Here is a 21,816-nt window from a genome sequence, read left to right as displayed (position 1 = left end):
CCACGGGAAGGAGGGATGGAGGTGCTGGGCTGGCTGCCCCTGCTCAGCACCGCTGCCACCAGTGCCACGGGTGACTCAGAAGCAGGCGACGTAACCCCCGCCTCGTACGCCAGCTTGCCCCGTGTCCCTGAGTCACCATCCCCAGCCTTGTAGCAGGTTGTCCCTGTGCATCACCGGCCCACCAGCCCCTTAGGGCGCTGTGACACCCACCGTGGCACGTGGCAAGCGGCCAGCAGCACCCTGAGGACCCCACCACAACCAGCACCCAGCTGGGAGGGACCCTCCGTGACCCCAGCGACTCCATCCTCCGCCCCAAGGTACCTTCACCCCACTGGGGTCATTCCCACCCAGGGGACCCAGGTGGAAACATCATCCCAAAGGTTTCCACCAGGGCTGAGGTGGGCTGGGACACTGGGGGGGGGGGGGGGGGGGGGGCAGGGCTGGTACTGGGGGGGTGCAGCTGCCTCCTGGCCTCTATTTCTGGCTGCGGAAGTGCAGCGCAGCAGCCACAGCCGGGGTGGAAAGCGAAGCGGATTCGTTTCATCACCAGAATCTTTTTTTGTTCTGTAAAAAGGCTGGTTTCTTACCCTAAAATCCCACAACCCCCCCCAGCTGGGTTGGCGCCCTGCATCCCCTCCCCCCACTGCTCCGAACCTGCGGCGTGGGGAGGTCCGGGCTGCCACTCGGGGGGGCGTGGGGGGGGGGGGCGGGGAGTGGGGGGCTCAGCCTTCAGCACTGCAAAACACTAACTGCAGCAACATTTGCAGCGGCACGAAGCCGGAGCGCTTCAGGTCCCGTCCCCCGCCCCCCCCAGGCCCCAGCGCTGCTCCAGCACCGCCTTCCAGCAGCCGGGATGCCCGGCTCCCCTCGGCAGTGGGGGAGGGGAGGGAGGGAGGGAGGGGATGGGGAAGGGAGGAGGGGAGGAGGGGAGGAGGGGATGGAGGAGGGAGGGCCGGGTCGGCCGGCAGCTGCTTGCGGGGCCGGAGCCCGTTTCCTGCTCGTCCCTGCCCGGCTGCGCGCAGCCCCGAGCCCCTCCCACCCGCCGGGCTGTGCCTCAGTTTCCCCCTCCGAGAGGCTCTGGAGGTGAGTGGTGGGTCGGAATGTGCAGAGCGTCCTGGGGTGTGTGTGTGTGTGTGTGTGTGTCAGGGTTCTGCTGTCGTCCCCCCCCGCCCCCGCCTCGGATGCGGGCACGGAGGCGGCTGCATCCCACCGGCCGGTCCACCCCGCCCGCCGAGAGCATCGCTCCGGGGCCCGCCCCGCTGCGCAGGGCTGCCAAAACCGAGGGGGGACTTTGGGGCTGGGGGGGGGCCTGCTAAAACCGAGGGGGGACTTTGGGGGGGGGGGGGGGGCTGCCTAAACCGAATGGGGACTTTGGGGCTGGGGGGGGCTGCCTAAACCGAATGGGGACTTTGGGGCTGGGGGGGGCTGCCAAAACCGAGGGGGGACTTTGGGAAAGGGTGCTCAGCCCCGCCGTGCCGGTCCTGCGTGTCCCAGGGATGCTCGGTGGCGGGGTACTGCTTTGTCTGTGGCTGCCCCCTCCCCAAAGCTTCGCCGGAGGGCAGCAGGGTCCCCCGCCCCATCTGTGCTGCTTTTCCCCTCCAGCCCCCGGGCTCTTCTCCCCCCCGGGACAAAGGGAAAAGAGAGCAGCCTCCACTCCTCTTCCTGGGCTCCACTCCCAGTACCACCAGTGCTCCCGGTGCCGAGTGGGGTGGGATGGGGTGGGAAAAGCTTTGCTAAGTGCTTTTACCCTATCCCGACCCCTAGGAGCGAGCCCCAGCTGGGGGGCCAGGGCTGTGCCCCATCCCAGGGCTGAGGCTGGGGAAGGTGTTCGCCAGCCCCGGTGCCGGGGGTGAAGACCCAGGTACATTTGGGTAACCGAACCTGGGGTTCACCACTGTACCCCAAGACATGCCTCGTGGTGACCCCGTGGGCATGGCTGTGGCTGGAGTGAAGGAGAAGCAGGAGGAGGAAAAAGATGTGGGAGCAAAGCCTGGCCGCGAGCAGACTTCCCATCACACCAAAATTCGGCTGCTCCCTTGGTGGAGCTGGTGCTGGGCAAGGGAGGCAAAGCTGAGCAGCTAAAAGGGGGGAGGGGGGGAGGTTTGCACCCCCCCAGTGTTGTCTCTGCTCAGGGCTGTGGCTTGTGGATCCCCTCCTTGCAAAGGGCGACACCAAAACTCCCTGGAGAAGCACCCACTTCTGCGGCGGCGGCTGCAGGAGCCGAGGCTGGGTGCTGCCCTCCCAGGGGGGGATTTTGGCGTGTGCTTTCCAGGGGGGCTTTATTCACCCTTGAAAGGGAACCCCCTCCACCGTGACACCCTGTCCCTGCAGCTGTCAGCCTCTGCCCTGGTGGCAGGTTTGTCCCCTCGCCTTAGCCCTTCTCCCCCCAGCTCCGTGCCGGGGGGCTTGTGCCCACGCACCCCCAGCCCCAGCTCAAAGCAGAGGAGCCGACAGGGATTTTCCCCCTCCCTCCAAGGATTAGAACCCAGCCAAATTAGGGCAGGTTTCCACAGGGTCGGCCACAGCCATCTCCATGCCCAGTCCCATTCCTGAGCGCAGTAACGCCGGGAAGAGCAGCGCCCGCTGCCTTCGCCCCTTCCCGGCACCAGCGCGGCTCGGCCAGCGATCGAAAGCGAGATCTTTGGCCAAGCTGTTGAGCGGCCACAAGAAACCCTCCATCCTGCCCACCAGCCTTGGGGCCATCCCCAAAGTTGCTGGAAGGACTTTCCCAGGGTCCAGCCCGGCTCAGCAGCTCAGCCCGGGGGTCTCTGGGCAGGACCCCAGACCCGGAGCAGCCTGGTCCATGCTGGGAGCCAGCGCAGCTGGAAGGGGATCTGCTGCTGCTGCTGGAAATCCTCCCAGCTTTCATTCGCTCTGTATGGAGCCGCGTCCTTTTCCACCCCATTTCCACGTGCCTGGAAGACACGTGAGCTCGCCAGCAGCCCAGCACCCACCCCCTGCCGCATCTCCCAAGGGGCTGCTTCTCTCCATGCAAGGGCAGGGGGGAGACCCCGATTTGCAAAGTGGGTTGGGGTGTCCTTGCCCCAGGGATGCTCCACATGTGCCGGGTGATGTCCCTGTAGGTATGTCTGCAGCCACCCCAACCAGAGCCAGCAGGAGCTGAGTCAGGGCTGGCCACAACCTCCCCACCTCCTCCCTCCAGCTTGGAGGAGCAGTTTTAAGAGAAAAAATGCAAAAGGCACTCCTGGGGAGAGCAGAGCTGGAAGCAGCCTGGCCCTGCACCCGCCTTCACTGGCACTGGCCTTTGTGGGCTGAAAGTTCTTTATTTGCATGAAAGCTGCAGGAGCTGAGTATCTGGGGGGGGGGGGGGGGGGGGTCTGTCCTTGCTTGCAATTGTCTGGGGGTTTGAGTGTGCCAAAGGGGACGTGGTGTGCTGGCATGAGCATCGTTTCCATAGGAAACTTGGTGTAACACAGGACTTGTTGTTCTGCCTCCTCCAAGCCTCCCTGCCAAAGTGCTGGGGCTGGAAAGCTTTCCTGGGCGGCACGCTCCCCCCGGCACCATGTCTGGTGGGAATCAAGACCTTAAGATGTTTTTTTTTTTTTTTTTTTTGGAGCCAGGGGCTGGTGATGCTGGAGTGGGTGCTCCCAGCCTGGGCAGCTGCCTTTGCCCCATCACCCTGGGGCTGCTGCGTGGTGGCCTTGGCAGGTGCCAATGGGGTAACGTGAGCTCCCGGGGGAAAATCCATCGTGCCTGGGCAGCACAGGGCACTGGAGCCTGGCCAGCCAGTGGGGCTGCCTGGGCATCCTCCCGTGGGAGGAGGACGGGTGGCTGATGGGACAGCGTGCTGGCACCCTCCGGTGAGGTTTGCAGTGCTGCCTCAGTTTCCCCAGGCTCATTCTGTCCTGCTGGCAGGGCCAGAGGGCTGGAAGTGCTCAGGGGGAAAAGCAGAAATCTGTCCCCAGCTCTCAGAGCCCTGCCATGAACGCATCGGTTGTGTCATCTGTCCCTGTGCTGCCGCTTTGGGGACCGGTGGGTGCCAGCTCTGGCCTGGCTGGATGCTCTATCCTTGCGTCTGCCCAGCAAGGAAGAGGGTAAAGCGCCAGGATTTCCTGCCTGTGGTGCTGGTGCGGGAAGGTGACCTGCAGAAGTGCTTTGCAAAGCACTCGTGGGTGTCCGGAAGCTGCCGGAGCGAGACCGAACTTGAAACCCAGCTAGAATTTGCGCTTTCCAGCCCAAACTTAAGCCCAGGCTTAAACAGCTCCTCTCCTCCACCCCGTGGAGGGTGGCTTGGCTCGGATGTGTCATCCTTCCCCCCCCCCAGCATCCTGCTGTGGGGCTGGCTGCCGCCTTCGGGGTGCCACCTGCCACCTTCGGGGTGCCACCACGTGCCTGCCAGTAACGCTGAGCAGTGCAAGGGCAAAGAGTGATGGTTCAAAGGTAGGAGCGCCCTGGCTTCCTGAGCTTTTCCATCGCTTCCTCCTTGGAAGTGCCACGGTGCCGCCGGCTGCTTTGCCGGGCAGGGGGAGGATTTTCCAGCCCTGGGGTTTGGTGACAACAGCTGGAAAGGGCACAGCTTTGTGCTTTATGCTCAGGCTGGCAAGGGTGGCATGGGATGGTGCTTGGGGGACGGTGCTGGGAGCGGGAGGCAGATGCAAGGAGTGCTGGTCCCCTGGGAGGTGCCGGGATGTGGGGGGATGTTGGGGTGCCCACAGAGGCATGCGCTGCACCCCTCCTCCCATGGGTTCTGTGGTGCGATGGGGCTGTTTGTGCCGTGGTTTGGCTTTTTGTTTGGTTTCCCCAGCGGTACTTCCTCTGTGCGTATCTGCTTCCGCAGCGCTGGGGGTGGCAGAGGTGGAGGGCAAGTTGCCGCAGTCCGGGGCTGCAAAAGCCAGGCTGGCAGGATGAGTCCAGCCCTGCTCCCTCCTGCCCAGGCCTGGCTTTTGCTGGTTTTGGGGGCAGCTCTGGTTCATTCCTGAAGCCAGGATCTCCCACACTGTCCCCCGCCCCCAGCAAGGCTGAGGGTGAAGAGGAAGGAAGCAGCTCTTTGCTTCAAAACACCTCGCTCTGCTCTGGCTGCCGCAGGTACACACCATATGGAGGAAGCCGCCTGCTGCCACCGCAGCCCTCCCCGTCCCGTCCCCTGACGTCACCGTGGCAGGGTGACACCGTGGCTTGCTGGGTGCAGCACCCGGGGGAGGCTTTGCCAGCCACTGCCAGAAAGAGCCCTGATTTCGGTAGCACCGGCACCGAACGGCACCCCTGGCTGGGAAACCTGGCACCGGGACACCAGGTCTGGTATCGGATGTGTTTGAGGACAGGGGCTCCAGGAAGGTCCCCTCCCCGCTTATCTCTGCCGTCCCTCGCCAGGCTGCCGGGTGAAGTGGGATGAGCACGCCAACCAACGAGCCGGGCAACCCTGCCCATGCCACCTTCGAGAGGTTCCTGCGTGCCAGGGAGTGCCAGGAGGTGCTGGGCTGCTTCGGGGAGCTGTGCCAGCAGCTGGGGCTGCAGGGCAGGGGGCTGCAGCTCTACCACGGCCTCAAGGCTGCCCTCAACTACTGGAGTGCCAAGGCCCTGTGGAGCAAGCTGGATAAGAAAGCCGGGCACAAGGACTATGACCAAGGCACAGCCTGTGCCAGCACTAAGGTACCGGGGACGCGGGGCATGGGGTTTGGGTCCCTCCTTGTCCCCAGGGTGAGAGCATCCCTTGAGGCACCCTGGCCCCCAACCCCGGGAAGATGTGGGATGTGCCAGGTGGGAGGTTGATAGGGTTTAATGGGGCAGGGTGTTAATTAACACTGCTCCTCTCCCCGTGGTGTGATGCCACCTCGATGTCACCCAGCCAGCAGCATCCTTCCTCCTCCCAGCTGCTTCTTCCTGCGGACACCTCATGGGGGGCTGCAAAGGGGCAGAGGGACCGGCTAAGCTCTTTCTAGGGGACAGCAGCATGGCAGGCTAGGATGTACCCATGGGGCTGGGGGTCCCTATTTCTGTCCCCCTGTCCCAGAGCTGGTGGCCTTGTTCCCCACTGCTGGTGTCCCGTTGTCCCCCCAGCCCTGCACAGGGGCTGCCAGGGGATCAGACCCATGTCCTGGTTTTCAGCCTGTTGCTGGTGACATCTTCCCCTGCCTGGGCTGCAGCCGGAGGGAGACGTGCCTGCCTTATCTCCCCGAGCCCTTTAATTGCTGCCATTACTTCTGATGAAGGCAAGGTTCAGGCAGCTGGGGAGGCAGGAACGCCCCACGGAGCCCCCCCGCCCTCCCACTTCTCAGGCAGAGGCAGTGCTTGCAGCCTGGGGAAAAGGGGAATAGTGGGGAGGGCCAGATCCTGACCCAGGGATGCAGGGGGAAGCTGGCTGTGGCGGTGCTGAGCTCCCTGGGGATTTACCCAAACCCCCGTTTTTGGGGGGTGCCCGTCCCCTCGCAGTGCCTGGTGGTGGGGGCCGGCCCGTGCGGGCTGCGGGTGGCCATCGAGCTGGCGCTGCTGGGCGCCCGCGTGGTGCTGCTGGAGAAGCGGGACTCCTTCTCCCGCAACAACGTCCTGCACCTCTGGCCCTTCACCATCCACGACCTGCGGGCGCTGGGCGCCAAGAAGTTTTACGGGCAGTTCTGCACCGGCACGCTGGACCACATCAGTGAGTTTTGGGGTGGGGGTGGCAGGGCAAGCTCTGTACCCCCGGGGTGCCCCCACTTTGTGGAGCCAGGGAGCGGGGGTGCAGCCCTGAGCGCCCCTCTCCCTTCCCAGGTATCCGGCAGCTCCAGCTGATCCTGCTGAAGGTGGCTCTTCTCCTGGGGGTGGAGGTGCACATCAACGTGCAGTTCAAGGGGCTCACCCCCCCGGCGGGCAAGGCAGGTGGACAGGGTGAGGCATCACTGTGGGGTAGGTGGCATCACTGTGGGGTAGGTGGCATCCCTGGGGACAAGGGCAGGGCTGTGGGTGGCTGCTTTGAGCTCCCTGCTCCCTCTGCTAGCCCAGGGCATGCCCTTTGAGGGGGGGTGGGGGGGTGAGGTGTAATCCTCCCCCCTGCCAGAGCAGGTCCCAGCTGAGACCCAGCACCCTGGTGACCGTCCCTCTCCCCACAGGTGGGTGGCGGGCTGTGCTGCAGCCCAGCTCCTCTCCCCTCAGCCACTACGAGTTCGACGTCCTCATCTCCGCTGGCGGTGGCAAATTTGTCCCCGAAGGTGACAGCAGTGGGTGCCTGCATCCCTGGGACTGGTATGGGGGGCTGGGTGGGGGCTCACGCCTCTCCCATCCCCCAGGGTTCAAGCGGAAGGAGACACGGGGGAAGTTGGCCATCGGCATCACCACCAACTTCATCAACCGGCACACCCGGGCTGAGGTGGAGGTGGCCGAGATCAGCGGCGTGGCCCGAATCTACAACCAGAAGTTCTTCCAAAACCTCTACAACAAAACAGGTGGGTGGTCCCAGCCCCGGCGTAGGGGGGGGCTGGGGGGTCCCTGTCCCCACCTGATGCAACCGGAGGCTCAGCCCTGGGATGTCCCCTGTGTGATGGGATGCGTGTCCCCGCGTGGTACCCCACTCCAGGGGACGTTTGGTGGCTGAAGCTGGTGCGGGGGCTCCTGGTGGCTCAGCTCAGCCCCTTCCCCATCCCCAGGCATCGATCTGGAAAACATCGTCTACTATAAGGATGACACTCACTATTTCGTCATGACGGCCAAGAAGCAGAGCCTGCTCAAGAAGGGCGTCATCCTGCAGGTGAGGAGGGCAGGATCCGGCCCCCGGGTCCCGTAGCAATCAGCAGCTGAAAGCCTGGAGGGTGGGATGCAGATCTGGGTGCTGGTTTGACCATGTACCCCTGGGATGGGGGCGGGGGTTCGGCGCCTGTCGCCTCTGCCGTGAACAAATCCTTTTGGCGGGGCTCACAGCCCCCAAGCCTGGTGGCACAGCTTCACCCCAGAGCAGGCTGCGCCCAGACTGGGGGGGGCAAAGCCCCCCAGCCACAGCCCAGCCAGCTTCACCCCATCCCTGCAGGACAAATCGGACATCGAGAGCCTCCTGTCCCCGGAGAACGTGAACCGAGATGCCCTCCTCAGCTACGCCAAAGAAGCCGCCAACTTCTCCACCAACTACTCCCTGCCCGACCTGGAGTTTGCCCTCAACCACCGGGACCTGCCAGACGTCGACATGTTCGACTTCACCTGCATGACGCGCTCGGAGAACGCGGCGCTGGTGCGGGAGCACAACGGCGCCCGCCTGCTCCTCGGGCTGGTGGGCGACTGCTTGGTGGAGGTGAGGGTCCTCCGTGCGGCACCGCTGTGTGCCTCAGTTTCCCCTCTCCCTGCAAGATACGTCGCTTGCAATATATTCCCCTTCAGTAGGCGCTTCTCGCACCGGGCTGCCCGGTGCACCCCATCACGGGGGGCAGTCTCCCCAAATCCCGGTAGTGGGATGCTTTGGTGGGGTTACCCCCTTCCCCAGCCCCCCCTCCCCACCGATCTGGGGTGTGGGATGCTTTGGTGGGGTTACCCCCTTCCCCAGCCCCCCTCCCCACCGATCTGGGGTGTGGGATGCTTTGGTGGGGTTATCCCCTTCCCCAGCCCCCCTCCCCACCGATCTGGGGTGTGGGATGCTTTGGTGGGGTTACCCCCTTCCCCAGCCCCCCCTCCCCACCGATCTGGGGTGTGGGATGCTTTGGTGGGGTTATCCCCTTCCCCAGCCCCCCCTCCCCACCGATCTGGGGTGTGGGATGCTTTGGTGGGGTTACCCCCTTCCCCAGCCCCCCCTCCCCATCGATCTGGGGTGTGGGATGCTTTGGTGGGGTTATCCCCTTCCCCAGCCCCCCCTCCCCACCGATCTGGGGTGTGGGATGCTTTGGTGGGGTTACCCCCTTCCCCAGCCCCCCTCCCCACCGATCTGGGGTGTGGGATGCTTTGGTGGGGTTGTCCCCTTCCCCAGCCCCCCCTCCCCACCGATCTGGGGTGTGGGATGCTTTGGTGGGGTGGGGTTACCCCCTTCCCCAGCCCCCCCTCCCCACCGATCTGGGGTGTGGGATGCTTTGGTGGGGTTATCCCCTTCCCCAGCCCCCCTCCCCACCGATCTGGGGTGTGGGATGCTTTGGTGGGGTTACCCCCTTCCCCAGCCCCCCCTCCCCACCGATCTGGGGTGTGGGATGCTTTGGTGGGGTTATCCCCTTCCCCAGCCCCCCCGGTGATCTGGGGTGTGCTCAGGGTGGAGGAGCAGCCCAGTTCCTCCCCAGACGCAGCCGTACCGGCTGGGGAGGAGACACCTGCGCGTCCCACCGCCCTTCCCTGCTTTCATCCCTGGCCAAGCCCGGCAGCTCCCAGCCCCCTCCCAGCCCCCAGCTCCAGCTCTGCCTTTCCCTTCGCAGCCCTTCTGGCCGCTGGGCACCGGCGTGGCCAGGGGCTTCCTGGCCGCCTTCGACGCGGCGTGGATGGTGCGGCGGTGGGCAGCAGGGACCCCCCCGCTGGAGGTGCTGGCTGAGAGGTGAATGTCCCCATCCCGCTGGGCTGATTCCGGAGAGGGCAAGGATGACCCCAGCCCTGTCCCTTGCATCCAGGGAGAGCATCTACCAGCTCCTCTCGCAGACCTCCCCGGACAACACCAACAAGAACATCAGCCAGTACAGCATCGACCCGGCCACACGCTACCCCAACATCAACCTGCAGTCCATCAAAGCCAGCCAGGTACCCAGCCCCCACCCCCCCGCTGGTCAGGGTGACACCAATTTGCTCTGGCCCCTGTCCCCAAAGGGTGTGAGGCTGAAGCTGTTGGTCCTCAGGACATTTAATGCGTTACCCGTTGTGGGTGTGGGTGGTTCCGGGGAGGTGTTGGGGGGGTCCGGGTGTCCCCCTTGCCGGGGCCAGCTCCCTGCCTGGTGCTGCTGGCACTGTGCAGGTGGTGACCTGGCACTGACATGTCCCCATCGGCAGGTCCGGGACCTCTACCTCGTGGGCATGGTGGAGGTGGACCATAAAAGGAAGAGTGACAACCGGCTCAGCACTGGTAGGAGCAGCTGGTCCTCCCCTGCCCCCCCCACCTGCAGCGGGACCCCCATTCCTCCCAGAGCCGCTCCTGCCCTGATTTTCCTCCCTGTCCCTCTTTTCTTGAGCCCTGGCCAGTGTCCAGCTGGCTGCCGCGCTCCTCCCAGCAGCGGCTGCGTTTCCATCCTGGTGGCACCACTGGTTTCCGTTCCTTCTGCCCATGGCCCCCCAGCTGCCTTTTTTTTTTTTTGGGGGGGGGCTGTCCCCCTCCTTCTGGCCCACATTGATGCTGAGCCATGAAATATTGATATATACTTTATTAACCCATTTATTGAGCCTTGGGGGGGTGGGGGTGCATGGGGGGGGTCTTGGATCACTCCCATGGGACTCCTTCCCCACTAAAGCACTGATTCTGGGTGGGGGGAGGGGGCTGGCAGGGTGTCCTTTGCCGCTTTGGGATGGGGACATGCGTGCTGCCTCCCCAGCGGTCTCCGGAGACGCCTACGAAGAGCTGCTGAGCTGGTGCCAGGCCAGCACAGCCGGGTACCGCGGCGTGGCCGTGACCAACTTCACCACCTCCTGGACCAGCGGCTTGGCCCTCTGCGCCCTCGTCCACCGCTTCCGTCCTGACCTGGTGTGAGTGCCCAGGACCCCCCTGGGACCCCCACCCTGTGGAGCCCACCCTGACAGCACCCGTGTCTCACCACAGGGACTTTAATGCCGTGGACCCCCAGGATTCCATCCAGACCCACCAGATGATGCTGGACATGGCAGAGCAGGAGCTGGGGATCCAGCCCGTCCTCTCCAGCATCGAGATGGCCACCATGACAGAGCCCGACCGCCTGGGGCTCATCACCTACCTCAGCCAGTTTTATGAAGCTTTCAAGACCACTCCAGGTGTGAGATTTTGGGGGGGTTTCTCCCATCCCAAGCCCCACCAGGGCTGGCTGGGTGCCCCCTCCTCTGTAGGGTGGGCCCCACCATCATGGCCATGTCCCCTCTGTGCAGAGGCAGAGGAGATCAGCAAGAAGCCGCTTTCTCCCCGTGGCACACGAGGGGCCATCCTCTTCCTCAGCAAGCTGCAGAAGAGCCGGCACCTGACACACAAGCGTGCCCAGGTGAGGGATCCCCACCCAGCCACTTGTGACACCCCCAAAACCACGTCCCCCTCTCCATCCCAGCCGCCCGCTTTGCATTTGCAGGACAGTGCCCAGAAGGATGCTGAGGCCAAGAGGATCCGCAGGGATGCTGAGGTGGGTCTGCCCCGGCTGCCTCCAGGGATGCTCTCTGGGGTGCATCTGTCCCGGGGGGAGAGTGGGGGGCTGACCCTCCCCTCGGGTTGCTCGTAGCTGGACACGGGGCTGGATGGAGACACTCCAGACGGTGCCCATGAGCCGCTGCAAACCACCATGATGGATCCAGGGCAGGTCGGTCCTCGTGTCACCCCAGGGGGGTGGTGGGGGGCCCAGGTCTGGGCAGGTGGGTGCTTGGGGGGCACCAGCAGCTGGTGGGACCGAGCCAAGGGCTGGGACTGGGGCTGCGCAAGCAAACGCCCACGGGCTCCCGGCTCCTCCCTGCCTGTTTCCTGACCTAACTGGTTTTCTGGAGCCAAGACTTGCCGCTCCCTTGCTGGTGCCAGCAAACCCGTCCCGAGCGCCCAGACCCACCTCTGCAAGAAGGAAAAAGTCCCCCCTGAGCCCCCTGGGCTGCTGGCAAAGCCCTGGGCAGGGGTGGGGGCCAGCACCCCGGTGCCACCCCAGCCTGTTCTCTCCCCCCTCAGCCATCAGCCCGTGGGGAGAGCAGCGACGCCTGCTACTTCTGCGGCCGCCGCGTCTACATCCTGGAGCGAGCCAGCGCCGAGGGACGCTTCTTCCACCGCGGCTGCTTCCAGTGCCGGCGGTGCGGGGCCACCCTGCGCCTGGGCGACTACGCCTTCGACGAGGAGGACGGTGAGGCAGGTTTTGGGGAGAGGGGATGCTCGGGGGCAAGGCTTCGCCACCTTGCAGGTCATCACATGGGTTTGGGGCCCCCTCAGGTCACTTTTACTGCTCGCTTCACTACCCCACTCCATCCAGCATGGAGCTGCAGCAGGAGGAGCCCCCGGCGCTGCCCAATGGGGTAAGTCACTAAATGCCTGTAGATGATGGAGGCAAAGCAGAAGGTGGAGGGGGATGCTCTGGCACAGCCCCGTGCTGCATCACCCCTCCGCTGCTGGCTCTGCCCTAGGATGCCACTGCTGCCCACCTGCCCTTGGATGCTGGGAGCCCATGTGTGTCCCCCAAGGAGGGGGCACCCTGTCCCCTGCAGCCCCCACCAGCAGCCCCACAGCTGGAGGAAGAGCCTGGGGCAGCGGAGGATGGTGATGACTCGGAAGAGCAAGAGCTGCTGGCACAGCACGAGGGAGATGTGAGGGATGAGGAGGGTCCCGAAGCGGAGCCCCAAGGGGCGGTGGAAGAGGGTGAGGAGGGCCGGGGCAGGAGGAAGATCGTCCTCACGCCGCTGGAGAAGCTCAAACTGTCCACGCTGACCCTCACCGGTGAAGCAGAGCCTGAGCCACCACCCAAGCCAGCTCGTAGGTGGCTCCAAGCACCCAAGGCCCTCCCTTCCCTGTGGCAGGGACAAGGTGCCTGGGAGGAGGAGGAGGAGGAGGAGGAGGGAATGGCCATGGAGGAAGGTAGGTGGCAACAAGCTGGAGCCTCTGGCCAAGCAGGGCTCTGGGTCCCTCTGGTACCATGACATCCCCCACGTTTTGCTCGTGAGGCACTGGCCCGAAATGGCTCTTTTTGGGGGGGGCAGATTTGGAGGGCGACAGCGAGGAGAAGGAAGAGGAGGAGGAGGAGGAAGGCACAGACCTTGGCATCGTGGCAGAGCTGGTGAGTGCTTTCCCCAAGCAGCACTGGCCCCACCAGCCGGGGTGCTGGCTGGGGCTCCTGCTGGGACAGGTGGTGCCCAGTGCAGGGACTGACCCCCTGCCCGTGTCACTGTCCCCTCACAGGGCCTGGACCTGGGGGAAGAGGAGAAATATCCCACCTGGAAGCGCACACTGACCCGCCGGGCCAGGGAAGCTCAGATGAAGCGGTTCTGCAAAGCCCAGGTAGCCCTATGGGGCAGAGCCGGGTCCCCAGCCTGGCACCGTCCCCTCCATCCTGCTGCTGGTAGCCACAAGCCAGGAGGTGCTGGCCCACCGGTGAGCTCTGCCTTTCCCTCACAGACCATCCAGAGGCGGCTGGAGGAGATCGAGGTGACGTTCCGGGAGCTGGAGCAGCAGGGCATCAAGCTGGAGAAGTTACTCCGGAATGAGGACGGTAAGGCCAGGCTTGATGGGGCATTGTCACCCCAGTGACTGGGGGCGGGGGGGGGGGGTCTGCACACCCCTCACGCCCCTCGTGCCCTGCAGGGACCCCGACCGACCAGAAGACGCAGTGGATGAACCAGCTGCTGTACCTGGTCCAGCAGAAGAACAGCCTGATGTCCGAGGAGTCAGACCTCATGATCAGGTAAGGTTCGGGGGGGTGAGGGATGCTGCCTGGCTGGCATGGGGGCTCAGCTCACCCCAGCCGCCTCCCCCCCCCCTTCCCTCCCTGCAGTGTGCAGGAGCTGAAGCTGGAGGAGCAGCAGTGGCAGCTTGACCAGAAGCTCCGGTGCTACATGAACAAGGAGGGTGAGCGCCAGCACGTGCTGCGGGTCATCCCCGTGCACAGCGCAGGGAGTGGGGCCGGGGCTGTGACCCACCCCCCCCCCCCCAGCCTTGCTCCAGCCCCCTGCTCCCACAGAATCCCTGAAGACACCTGCGGATCGCGTGGCCGAGAAGGAGATCCTGGCACAGCTGCTGGAGGTGGTGAACAAACGCAACGTCCTCATCCACATCCAGGATGAGAAGCGGCTCAGTGAGATGCGGGCCTGATCCTTGTGGCCCCAGGACCCACCGGTTCCTCCCTGGGGGGGGACAGGAGTGGTGTGCTGTCCCCCCCGCCGCCAGCTGAGCATCACCCTGAGCTGCCTCTGAAGGTGGTGATGCCTCAGCACCAGCTGCGCATCCAGCTCCCTGCTTGCCGAAGCCTGCCGTGGAGGGGCCAGACCCGCTGGTGGACGTCCGTGTGGGGAGATACCGAGGAGCACCCTGGTTTTGGGGTGCAGAGAGGGCGTCCCCGCGCTTGGCTGGATTGCCTTTGCCTTGTGCTTGCTTGAAAACGAGATTTGCAGGGGGCTACGAAACACGGGGGCTGCGGCGGCTCTGCCTGGGCTTTGCTACAGGAGGAAGAAGCCCCATGGGGAAGCGGGGCGTCACCCAGGGCAGGAGGTCCCACAGCCATCACCCTGCCAAGGGGACACTGCCCGGAGGCTCGGCTGGGGCATTGAAAGCATTTTGGCCCAGCAGAGCCCCTCATGCTCAAGCTGAGGTTGCCTCAGGAGAGGTGGCCCATCGCTCTGCCCAGCGCTGTGTCCTGGGCGCCGAAGGGCCTTGCTCCCAGCAGCAAGGATGTGACCGTGGCCACCGCAGGCAGGTCACAGCGGAGATGCCAAATGTGGAGGGGCAGTGGCAGGAGTAGCCCCTGGAAGGCACTCGGGGACATCCATCAAGCTGGGGCCATCTATGCTAACCCAGGGCATCCATCCCAGCCTAGGACCTTCCACCTCTTCCAGGAGCATCCATCCCAACCCAGGGCATCCATCCCAGCCTAGGACCTTCCACCTCTTCCAGGAGCATCCATCCCAACCCAGAGCATCCATCCCAGCCTAGGACCTTCCACCTCTTCCAGGAGCATCCATCCCAACCCAGGGCATCCATCCCAGCCTAGGACCTTCCACCTCTTCCAGGAGCATCCATCCCAACCCAGGGCATCCATCCCAGCCTAGGACCTTCCACCTCTTCCAGGAGCATCCATCCCAACCCAGGGCATCCATCCCAGCCTAGGACCTTCCACCTCTTCCAGGAGCATCCATCCCAACCCAGGGCATCCATCCCAGCCTAGGACCTTCCACCTCTTCCAGGAGCATCCATCCTAACCCAGGGCATCCACGTCGTCCAGGGACATCTGGCTCTGCAAGTGGGGCCAGCGACAGATGGGGCTGATCCCACCATAGCTGCCACATCCACACTGTCCCCAGCAGCTGTAGGAACCCAGGGTCAGACCCCCACTGCAAGGCCCCCCGGGCCAGGGAAGGGGCTTTTTGTCCAGCACCTCCCCCAGGGGATTGTGCCCAGGGCCATCACTGTGTGACATCAAGGACAAGGGACACTGGTGGCCATGTCCTTGCCCCTTTGGGGTTTCTCCTGCTTGGCAATGCCACGCTGGCCTTTGTAGGGACCTCTCAGACCTCCTGGAGGCCCTGGTTGTTGTGGGGTAGCCTCCACGGCCAAATGGTGCTTACGGCAGCGCAGCTGTGTTGGGCAGGGGGCTCCTCTGTTAGCAATACCCCCCGCCGCGTTCAGCCTCATCCCATCTCCCCCCCCCAGTGCCTCCATCCTCCTCCTTGTGTCTGTACCAGCCCATCCATCCTGCTGCAAGCCCGCTTCCCTTCGAATAAAGCCTCCCCAGCCCGGCACCAAGGGCTAAAATACCATCTTTTATTTTCTATTTTCTATTCGACTCAAAGCTGGTTGCTGGAGCAGCCGCCAGCTCTCACTGGGAGCCCCCACGGCTGCCCCAGGCAAGGGGGGGGCTGAGCCTCACGAACCCCCCAGCCATGCCAGCAGGTCCCTCCAGGTAGAAAGGGTATTTTAAAAAAACCCAGCAATTAAAACCCACCTCCGTGGTTCCCATGGGGGTCAATATGCAACAAATCTACCCCCAAAATCTTGATTTTACGCAGAGGCGGCTGTCAAACCCGTGCTACCGAGCCAGCCGCAGTGCTGCTCACCTAAAACCAGACATCAGCTAGAAAAAGGGACTGAAAGGGGCCAGGGGACATCGTGGGACACTCACAGCCCCGGCTCAGCCATCCCTGAGCCGCTCCTGCAGCACCCGCAGCGCCATCCGCATCTGCTCCTCGGTGCCCTGCAGCATCTTCACCTCCATGGTGTGGAAGAGGTGGAGGCCGGTGGAGAGGAGGAGGACACCGACGGCGAGGAAGGCCAGCAGGGAGAAGGAGAGCTTGGGGAAGGGCTGCCCAGCAGCCAGCCCCGCCAGCACACCCAGCGCGGCCACTGCCTGCAGCAGCAGCAGCAGCGCGGCCAGCACGGCCATCCTGCCCGCGGAGTACCGCTGCCGCTGCGCTGCCCGCAGCCCCACGCCCACCTCCGTCCGTGCCTCCGTCACTACGTCCACCAGCGTCAGCTCTGTGGGGAGACAGGGGCAGCTCAGCAGGGACCCCCCGCCCCAATACCCCTTTTTCTCCCCATCCCCACCACTGTGCCCTGCCCATGCGCCTCTCCACACGCAGCACCCCAAGGGATGCCCTAAGCAAGGGGAAAACATCCCCCAAAGCTCCATCCAGCTCCACCAGTCCACCCCCCAGCCCTCCTGGCACATGGGGGACCCCAGCAGCACCCCACCACCTCACCAGCTGCGCCGAGGCCACAGGCACCCACAGCCTGTCCCTGCCTCTGGACGTGCAGCGTTGCCATCACAGCTTCGTGGTCCGAGAAGGGGATGTCCATGCCCGGGGCTGTCCCCGTGGTGGTCTTCAGCTCTTCGCACTTCACCGTGAAGCTGGAGATGGCCTGGGGGAGGGGACAGGGGGGTCATGAGGGTGCCTCCCCCCGTGCCACCCACAGCTGGTGGCCGAGGGCCCCCCCCCCCTTACCTTGTAGAGGATGTAGTCGATGCGGATGCCCAGCGGGAAGGGCAGCAGCTCTGCCTTGACGGTGAAGCAGTTGTTGGGGACAAGGGTGCAGCCGTGCTCACAGCCCTGAGACCAAGCACCTGGGTGGGTGGGGGGCTCTTGGCACGCCGCAGGACCCTGCTCGCCCCCTGCCCCTCACCTCAAAGCGTGTGGCCTCAGCAAAGGCGTCCCGCAGCCCCGTCCAGCCGCGCAGCAGCCGGATGCCCACGTCTTCGGGGTGCATGTTGAGGTCCCCTCCCAGCAGCACCACATCGGCTGCCTTTGAGGTGTGTCTGTGGGGACAGGGACAGCTAGCTCCCTTCCCCACCCTGCCCCGCACCGGACTGGGGTGACTGGGACCCCCCCTCCCAGTGCTCCCCAGCCTTACTCCTGACTGGGACTGGTGCAACTGGGAGTTCTCTGCAGTGCAAGCCCCAGGGGCAGGGGTGACCACACACGCTCTGGGGACCTGCCGGAGGGGGACCCTGTGGGACACCCCGTGGCTGCTCACCGGATGAACTGGGCCAGCTCCCAGGCCTGCACCAGGCGGTGGGGCAGGTAGGCGTCCTTCTCCCGGCAGTATTCGGCATGCAGCTGGCGAGAAGGGGGGGGGGGGGGGAGGGGGGGCAAAGCAGCCATGACCCCCATGCTGGCACCTGCCCTGCTCCTAGGCTCCCTGCAAACCCACCCCAGCCCCTCTAGACGGTCCCCTTGGGGGTCTGGCCGACCCCTCAGTCTTCATCAGCCTGAGATGCTCACCCCACTGCACGGCCAAGTTGTGGGTCCCTGTCCTCCCCACCACCCCAGCCCCCCTCCAGAGCAGTATTTCATTAAACAGCCCCAGGAGAGATGGCGCAGAGCAGTGCTTAAAGCAAGGGGACAGCAAAGGAGGGGTACGGCCACTTGTCCCCCCCTCCCCATCATCCCCATGCACCCCCCCCCGCCCCCAGTGCCAGGTCCTTCCCTGGGGCACTCACGTGGGTGACGTAGACGTTGAAGATAATCCCGGAGATCTTAATGATGACGAGCCCAACGGACTTGCCGCAGAACCAGTCCCCGTGCTGGAGCTGCCGGAGGGGCAGAGGAGCAGGCAAGGGCCGGTGAGGCTCCGTGGGGCAGGACACCGCAGCACCACGTGCCCCCCGCCCCACTCACCATGTAGGGGTACCCGTTCAGCGAGTACTGGTAGAGGAGGGTGTCCAGGATGGGGAACTTGGAGAAGACGCAGAGGCCGCTGCCGATCACCCCGCTGCGGGAGGCGGAAAGCACAGTGAGGACGCATGGTGCCCCCAACCTCTGCCGCCCCCCAGCCCCGTGTCCCGCTGTGCTCCCATGAGCATCCCACCCTCCAGGCACGGTGACAGAGGTGACCTACAGCACCCGCACTCATCTCCCCATGTGACAAACACCGGAGATGGGGCACAGCCCTGCTACTGCCCGACGGGCATCCCCGGGGGGCTGGCCTGGCCCCTCTCACCTGCGGAAGTAGTGGGAGAAGGGGTAGCAGCCTCCCAGCTTCGCCTTCAGGTCGCTGTAGTCCCGCTCGCTCCACACCTGGAGAACAGTGGGATGGGCTGAGAACGGGCGCACTCGGCTCATCTCCCGGGCTGAGAACGGGCACACTCGGCTCATCTCCCGGGCTGGGAACGGGCGCACTCGGCTCGCGGCTGCTCTCACCTCCTGGAGAAGCACCAGGTCGAAGCCCTCCCGGCGCAGCGTGTCCCCGATGAGCCGGACACGCTCCTGCCGCCGTTTGCTCAGGTAGCGGATGGCCCTGCCCAAGAGGGGTGGGGGTCACAGCTTGGAGGGACAGGGTGATGTCAGCGCACGCCAGGACCCAAAATGGGGGAGAGTGGGCCCCAGTACTGGTACAGCCGGGATGCAGACTGGGGGAGATGGGAAGGGGAAAGGGCCATGTGGGGACATGGGGACATGCAGGGAGGCTGTTTGGGGACAGCTCGTCCTGCCTGCAGAACCGAGGCAGCTCATCCCTGGTGGGGGTGCAAATGGGGGACCCGTCTCCGGGGGGAGCAGGCACAGAGAGGACGGGGGGCACCACCCAGCCAGGCACCTCGGGACCCTCTGGTGCTGGGAGAGTGGTGTGACCCCGAAACGAAGGGGACACAAAGGTGACCCCAAGGCAGGACCCCTCTCCCGGGGCAGGTGCCCCCATACCCACCCATGCAGCCCCGGCGAACTCGGGACTCACCAGCAGTTGAGGTCGAAGACGCGGAGCCGCAGGGTGGGATCTGCCTCCATCACTCACAGGGGGCCGGGGGGCAGCGCCGGGCGGGGGGGGTCCTGCAGGGAGCAGGTTGGGGTGACAGCCCGGGGGAGCCAGGCAGCCCCGGCGAGGCAAAGGCCGGCAGGGAGGAGCGCTGGAGGAGCTCACACCGTCCCCTCCTCTCCCACCCGCAAGACCCCCATCCCAAACCCCAGTTTGCCCTCAGGGACCCACGAACCCCAGCCCCACGGGTGGGCCCTGCACCCCGCGGACAGGCAGGGATGGGGTGCAGGGCTCAAAGCCTCTGTCAGCGAGTTGTGATCCTGGGTGGACTTTAACCCGGGTTCCAGAGCAGGGCACAGGGGTGCGGGCAGACAAGGGGTGGGCAGCGGGGGGCAGGCAGCAGGGGGAGGCAGGCAGCAGGTACGGGCAGCAGGTGGGGGGCAGGCAGGTAGCAGCTCACAGGCAGCAGGTGGGGGGCAGGCAGCAGGGGAGCAGGCAGCAGGGGAGTGGGCAGCGGGGGGGGGGGCAGGCAGCAGCTCACAGGCAGCAGCTTACAGGCAGCAGGGGAGCAGGCAGCAGGTACGGGGCAGGCAGCAGGGGAGCAGGCAGCAGGTACGGGGCAGGCAGCAGGGGGGAGCAGGCAGCAGGTACGGGCAGCAGGTGGGGGGGGGCAGGCAGCAGGGGGAGGCAGGCAGCAGCTCACAGGCAGCAGCTTACAGGCAGCAGGGGGGAGCAGGCAGCAGGGGAGCAGGGCGGAGAGGGAAGCAGGCAGCGGGGGGAGCAGGCAGCGGGGTCCCGCAGCGGGGTACAGGCAGCCGGCACAGGCAGCCGGGCTCTGCCCGGGCGGGGTTACCGAGCGGCTCATCCCGTCCCTGCGCCGCGCTAACACCCGCCTGTCCCCCCGTGTCCCGCCGGGGCCCGTTGCCCACCCCAGGCGCGCCCCCTCCCAGCTCCCCGCGGGACCGGGAGCGCAGCGGGCGAGGGGCCGGGCCGGGAGCGCGGAGCAACAGGCGGAACCGGGGGAGGGAGCGGGCAACAGGCGGGGGGCGCTGAGCCATCGGCGGGGCCGGCAGCGGAGCGGGAGCGGATTGGGACCGGGACGGGACGGGACGGGGAGCGGAGCGGACCTGGCGCGGGCCGGAGCAGCGCGGGGCCGCGGGACTACGCGTCCCGGCAGGCAGCGGAGCGGCGCGGAAGGGGCCGGGGCGGGACGGACGGGACGGGACGGGAAGGGGCCGGCGCGGGAGGCGGGGCGGCGGGACGGCGGGCGGGGCGGGGGGCGGGGCGGGGGGTGCCGGGGGGCGGGGCGGACGGGGACTGGGGCAGATGGGGGGGGCGCCGGGCCCGGAAGGAGGGGCGGGGGGTGCCGGGGGGCGGGGCGGGGGACGGGGCGGGGCGGTCGGGCCTGGGAGGCGGGGCGGGGGGACTGGGGCAGATGGGGGGGGCGCCGGGCCCGGGAGGCGGGGCGAGGCGGGGGCGGGGGGCGGGGCCCATGCGGTGGGGCGGGGAGATTGGGCCCGGGAGGCGGGGCAGGAGCGCGGGGCGCGGGGGGCGGGGCCCGGATGGCGGGGCGGGGGGTGTCGGGGGGGCCGGGCGGGGCGGGGCGGGGTCCCGCGGGCGTTGCACGGGGATAGCGGCGGGCGGGGCGGCCTCACTCGGCTCTTTCCCTGGGGCTGGGGGTGCCCATTCACACCCCCCCACTCCCCCCACACCCCCCCGTGGGACACTCCAGCAGCTCCCCCCCCCTCTAGGCTCCCCCCAGCACCTCGGAGGCCTGTGGCACCCGCCCCCGGAGCCCACCCCCCGGGACACCCTCCCGGTCACTCCAGAGCATCCCGCGGCCCGCGGGCACTGCCTGCTCCCCGCTCCTGCTGCTTCCCCATCCCGGTCGGGCCCGGACTGAGAAGGGCGGCAGTTGACGATACTGGGACCAGCTCTCCTGCTCCAAGGCCGCCTCCTTCCCGGCCCAGCCCCCACACGTCCCGCATCCCGCTCCGGGGGCAGCGGTGGCCTCGGCAGGGACTGGTACCCAGGGACAGCAGTGATGCTCACGGCGCCGAGTTCCCTTTTTGGATCCTGCGCGTGTTTCGTTGCCTTTCCCAGCGCATGATCCAGGCTGGATTAGCTCCACAGGGAGCCTGAGTAGAAACAAGTCTGTCGGCTGCCTTAATGCCATGCGGGATCCCCTTAGTGCCATGCGGGATCCCCTTAGTGCCATGCGGGATCCCCTTAGTGCCATGCGGGATCCCCCCAGCCATGTCGTGGAGCAGGGGAGGGGGTGGCAGCAGGAGGAGTGGGGCTGCAGGTCCCTCCACTGCCTTTGGGGACATCATCCCATTCGGAGGGACAGCAGCAGGACGGAGGTTTGCCGGGCTGGATAGCCGTGGGAGCAGGATTTGTGCATCACTGATAAAGCAGCTGAGCCTGGAGGTGCTGGGATGTGCAGAGCCGTTGGCCCTAATGGCATCGGGGTTGGGCCACCGGCTGTGCCCTCGGGGCCATGGGAACGGGCACCTAAATACGGCGGTCTGGCTTGCAGAAAGGGGGAAAAGGGTGTTAAAACCTGTCTCTGGGTGCTCTGGCACTGGGATGGGGTGTATGGTACCCACCAGCCCAGGTGCCATGAGCAAGGCTTTGAGGACCGTTTCCCACTGGTAGGACAGACACAGCCCTCCATCACTCGGTCCTGCCGTGCACAAGGATGCAACCCCCTGAAATACGTGTCCCTGAAGCCAGCAATACCGCGGGGACACATTTGCCATGGCGTGAGCTAAGCCACCCGTCACCTTTCCCAAGCAAATCCATCACCAGTGGCACAAACCACAGCAAAGCACCACTGGACGTGGCATCCAAACGCCTGGCGCTGGGGAAACATCACCCCGCCAAGGGGTTTTGCG

At 65.9% G+C, this 21,816-nt stretch overlaps 2 protein-coding genes and 1 long non-coding RNA gene across 7 annotated transcripts; 1 reads left to right on the top strand and 2 right to left on the bottom strand.

Annotated features, from left to right (window-relative positions):
* Window positions 1-134: 134 nt before the first annotated feature.
* LOC308054649 lies at window positions 135-5,184 on the bottom strand. Its single transcript, XR_013924169.1, has 2 exons — window positions 5,051-5,184; window positions 135-321 (listed from the first exon to the last, which is right to left on the bottom strand). It is a non-coding gene; the product is annotated as an uncharacterized lncRNA (long non-coding RNA).
* Window positions 1,421-15,492, top strand: MICAL1 (microtubule associated monooxygenase, calponin and LIM domain containing 1). 4 transcript variants are annotated; one of them, XM_080367771.1, is made up of 25 exons: window positions 1,421-5,254; window positions 5,332-5,610; window positions 6,391-6,598; window positions 6,709-6,825; window positions 7,047-7,145; window positions 7,224-7,379; window positions 7,581-7,681; window positions 7,958-8,215; window positions 9,315-9,430; window positions 9,504-9,630; window positions 9,877-9,949; window positions 10,413-10,563; window positions 10,637-10,824; window positions 10,936-11,045; window positions 11,130-11,180; window positions 11,277-11,354; window positions 11,708-11,876; window positions 11,963-12,045; window positions 12,154-12,601; window positions 12,724-12,800; window positions 12,923-13,021; window positions 13,139-13,232; window positions 13,325-13,424; window positions 13,515-13,588; window positions 13,701-15,492. In XM_080367771.1, exons 2-25 carry the CDS (start codon window positions 5,350-5,352, stop codon window positions 13,829-13,831), a joined length of 3,369 nt encoding a protein of 1,122 aa, XP_080223897.1. In that variant the 5' UTR covers window positions 1,421-5,254; window positions 5,332-5,349; the 3' UTR covers window positions 13,832-15,492. The 4 variants fall into 4 exon arrangements, with proteins under 4 accessions (XP_080223897.1, XP_080223899.1, XP_080223898.1 ...); XM_080367770.1 differs by having other exon boundaries at window positions 5,115-5,254; window positions 11,109-11,180; XM_080367773.1 differs by lacking the exon at window positions 11,277-11,354.
* SMPD2 (sphingomyelin phosphodiesterase 2) lies at window positions 15,475-20,149 on the bottom strand. Of its 2 annotated transcripts, XM_080367798.1 has the most exons (12): window positions 20,047-20,149; window positions 18,902-18,993; window positions 18,370-18,466; window positions 18,170-18,246; window positions 17,848-17,941; window positions 17,670-17,759; window positions 17,204-17,286; window positions 16,853-16,985; window positions 16,675-16,779; window positions 16,432-16,591; window positions 15,855-16,207; window positions 15,475-15,789 (listed from the first exon to the last, which is right to left on the bottom strand). In XM_080367798.1, the coding sequence occupies exons 2-11, from the start codon at window positions 18,949-18,951 to the stop codon at window positions 15,864-15,866; spliced, it is 1,233 nt and encodes a 410-aa protein (XP_080223924.1). In that variant the 5' UTR covers window positions 18,952-18,993; window positions 20,047-20,149; the 3' UTR covers window positions 15,475-15,789; window positions 15,855-15,863. The 2 variants fall into 2 exon arrangements, with proteins under 2 accessions (XP_080223924.1, XP_080223923.1); XM_080367797.1 differs by having other exon boundaries at window positions 15,475-16,207.
* Window positions 20,150-21,816: the final 1,667 nt, after the last annotated feature.

Source organism: Falco punctatus, assembly GCF_963210335.1.
Source record: "Falco punctatus genome assembly, chromosome: 17".
NCBI lineage: Eukaryota > Metazoa > Chordata > Aves > Falconiformes > Falconidae > Falco > Falco punctatus.
The sequence above is the reverse complement of the archived record's forward strand: the minus strand, read 5'-3'. Positions and strand labels throughout refer to the sequence as shown.

Bases quoted from the DNA above. Each gene is read 5' to 3' on its own strand.
- MICAL1 (XM_080367770.1), top strand. From the start codon at position 5,350: ATGAGCACGCCAACCAACGAGCCGGGCAACCCTGCCCATGCCACCTTC. The intron at 11,181-11,276 runs GTGGGTCTGCCC...GGTTGCTCGTAG, and splicing joins GGATCCGCAGGGATGCTGAG to CTGGACACGGGGCTGGATGG. The intron at 13,589-13,700 runs GTGAGCGCCAGC...CTGCTCCCACAG, and splicing joins GTGCTACATGAACAAGGAGG to AATCCCTGAAGACACCTGCG.
- SMPD2 (XM_080367797.1), bottom strand. From the start codon at position 18,951: ATGGAGGCAGATCCCACCCTGCGGCTCCGCGTCTTCGACCTCAACTGC. The intron at 17,287-17,669 runs GTGAGTGCCCCA...CCTTCTCGCCAG, and splicing joins TCAACGTCTACGTCACCCAC to CTGCATGCCGAATACTGCCG. The intron at 16,208-16,431 runs GTGAGGTGGTGG...GTCTCCCCACAG, and splicing joins CTGTGGCCTCGGCGCAGCTG to AGCTGACGCTGGTGGACGTA.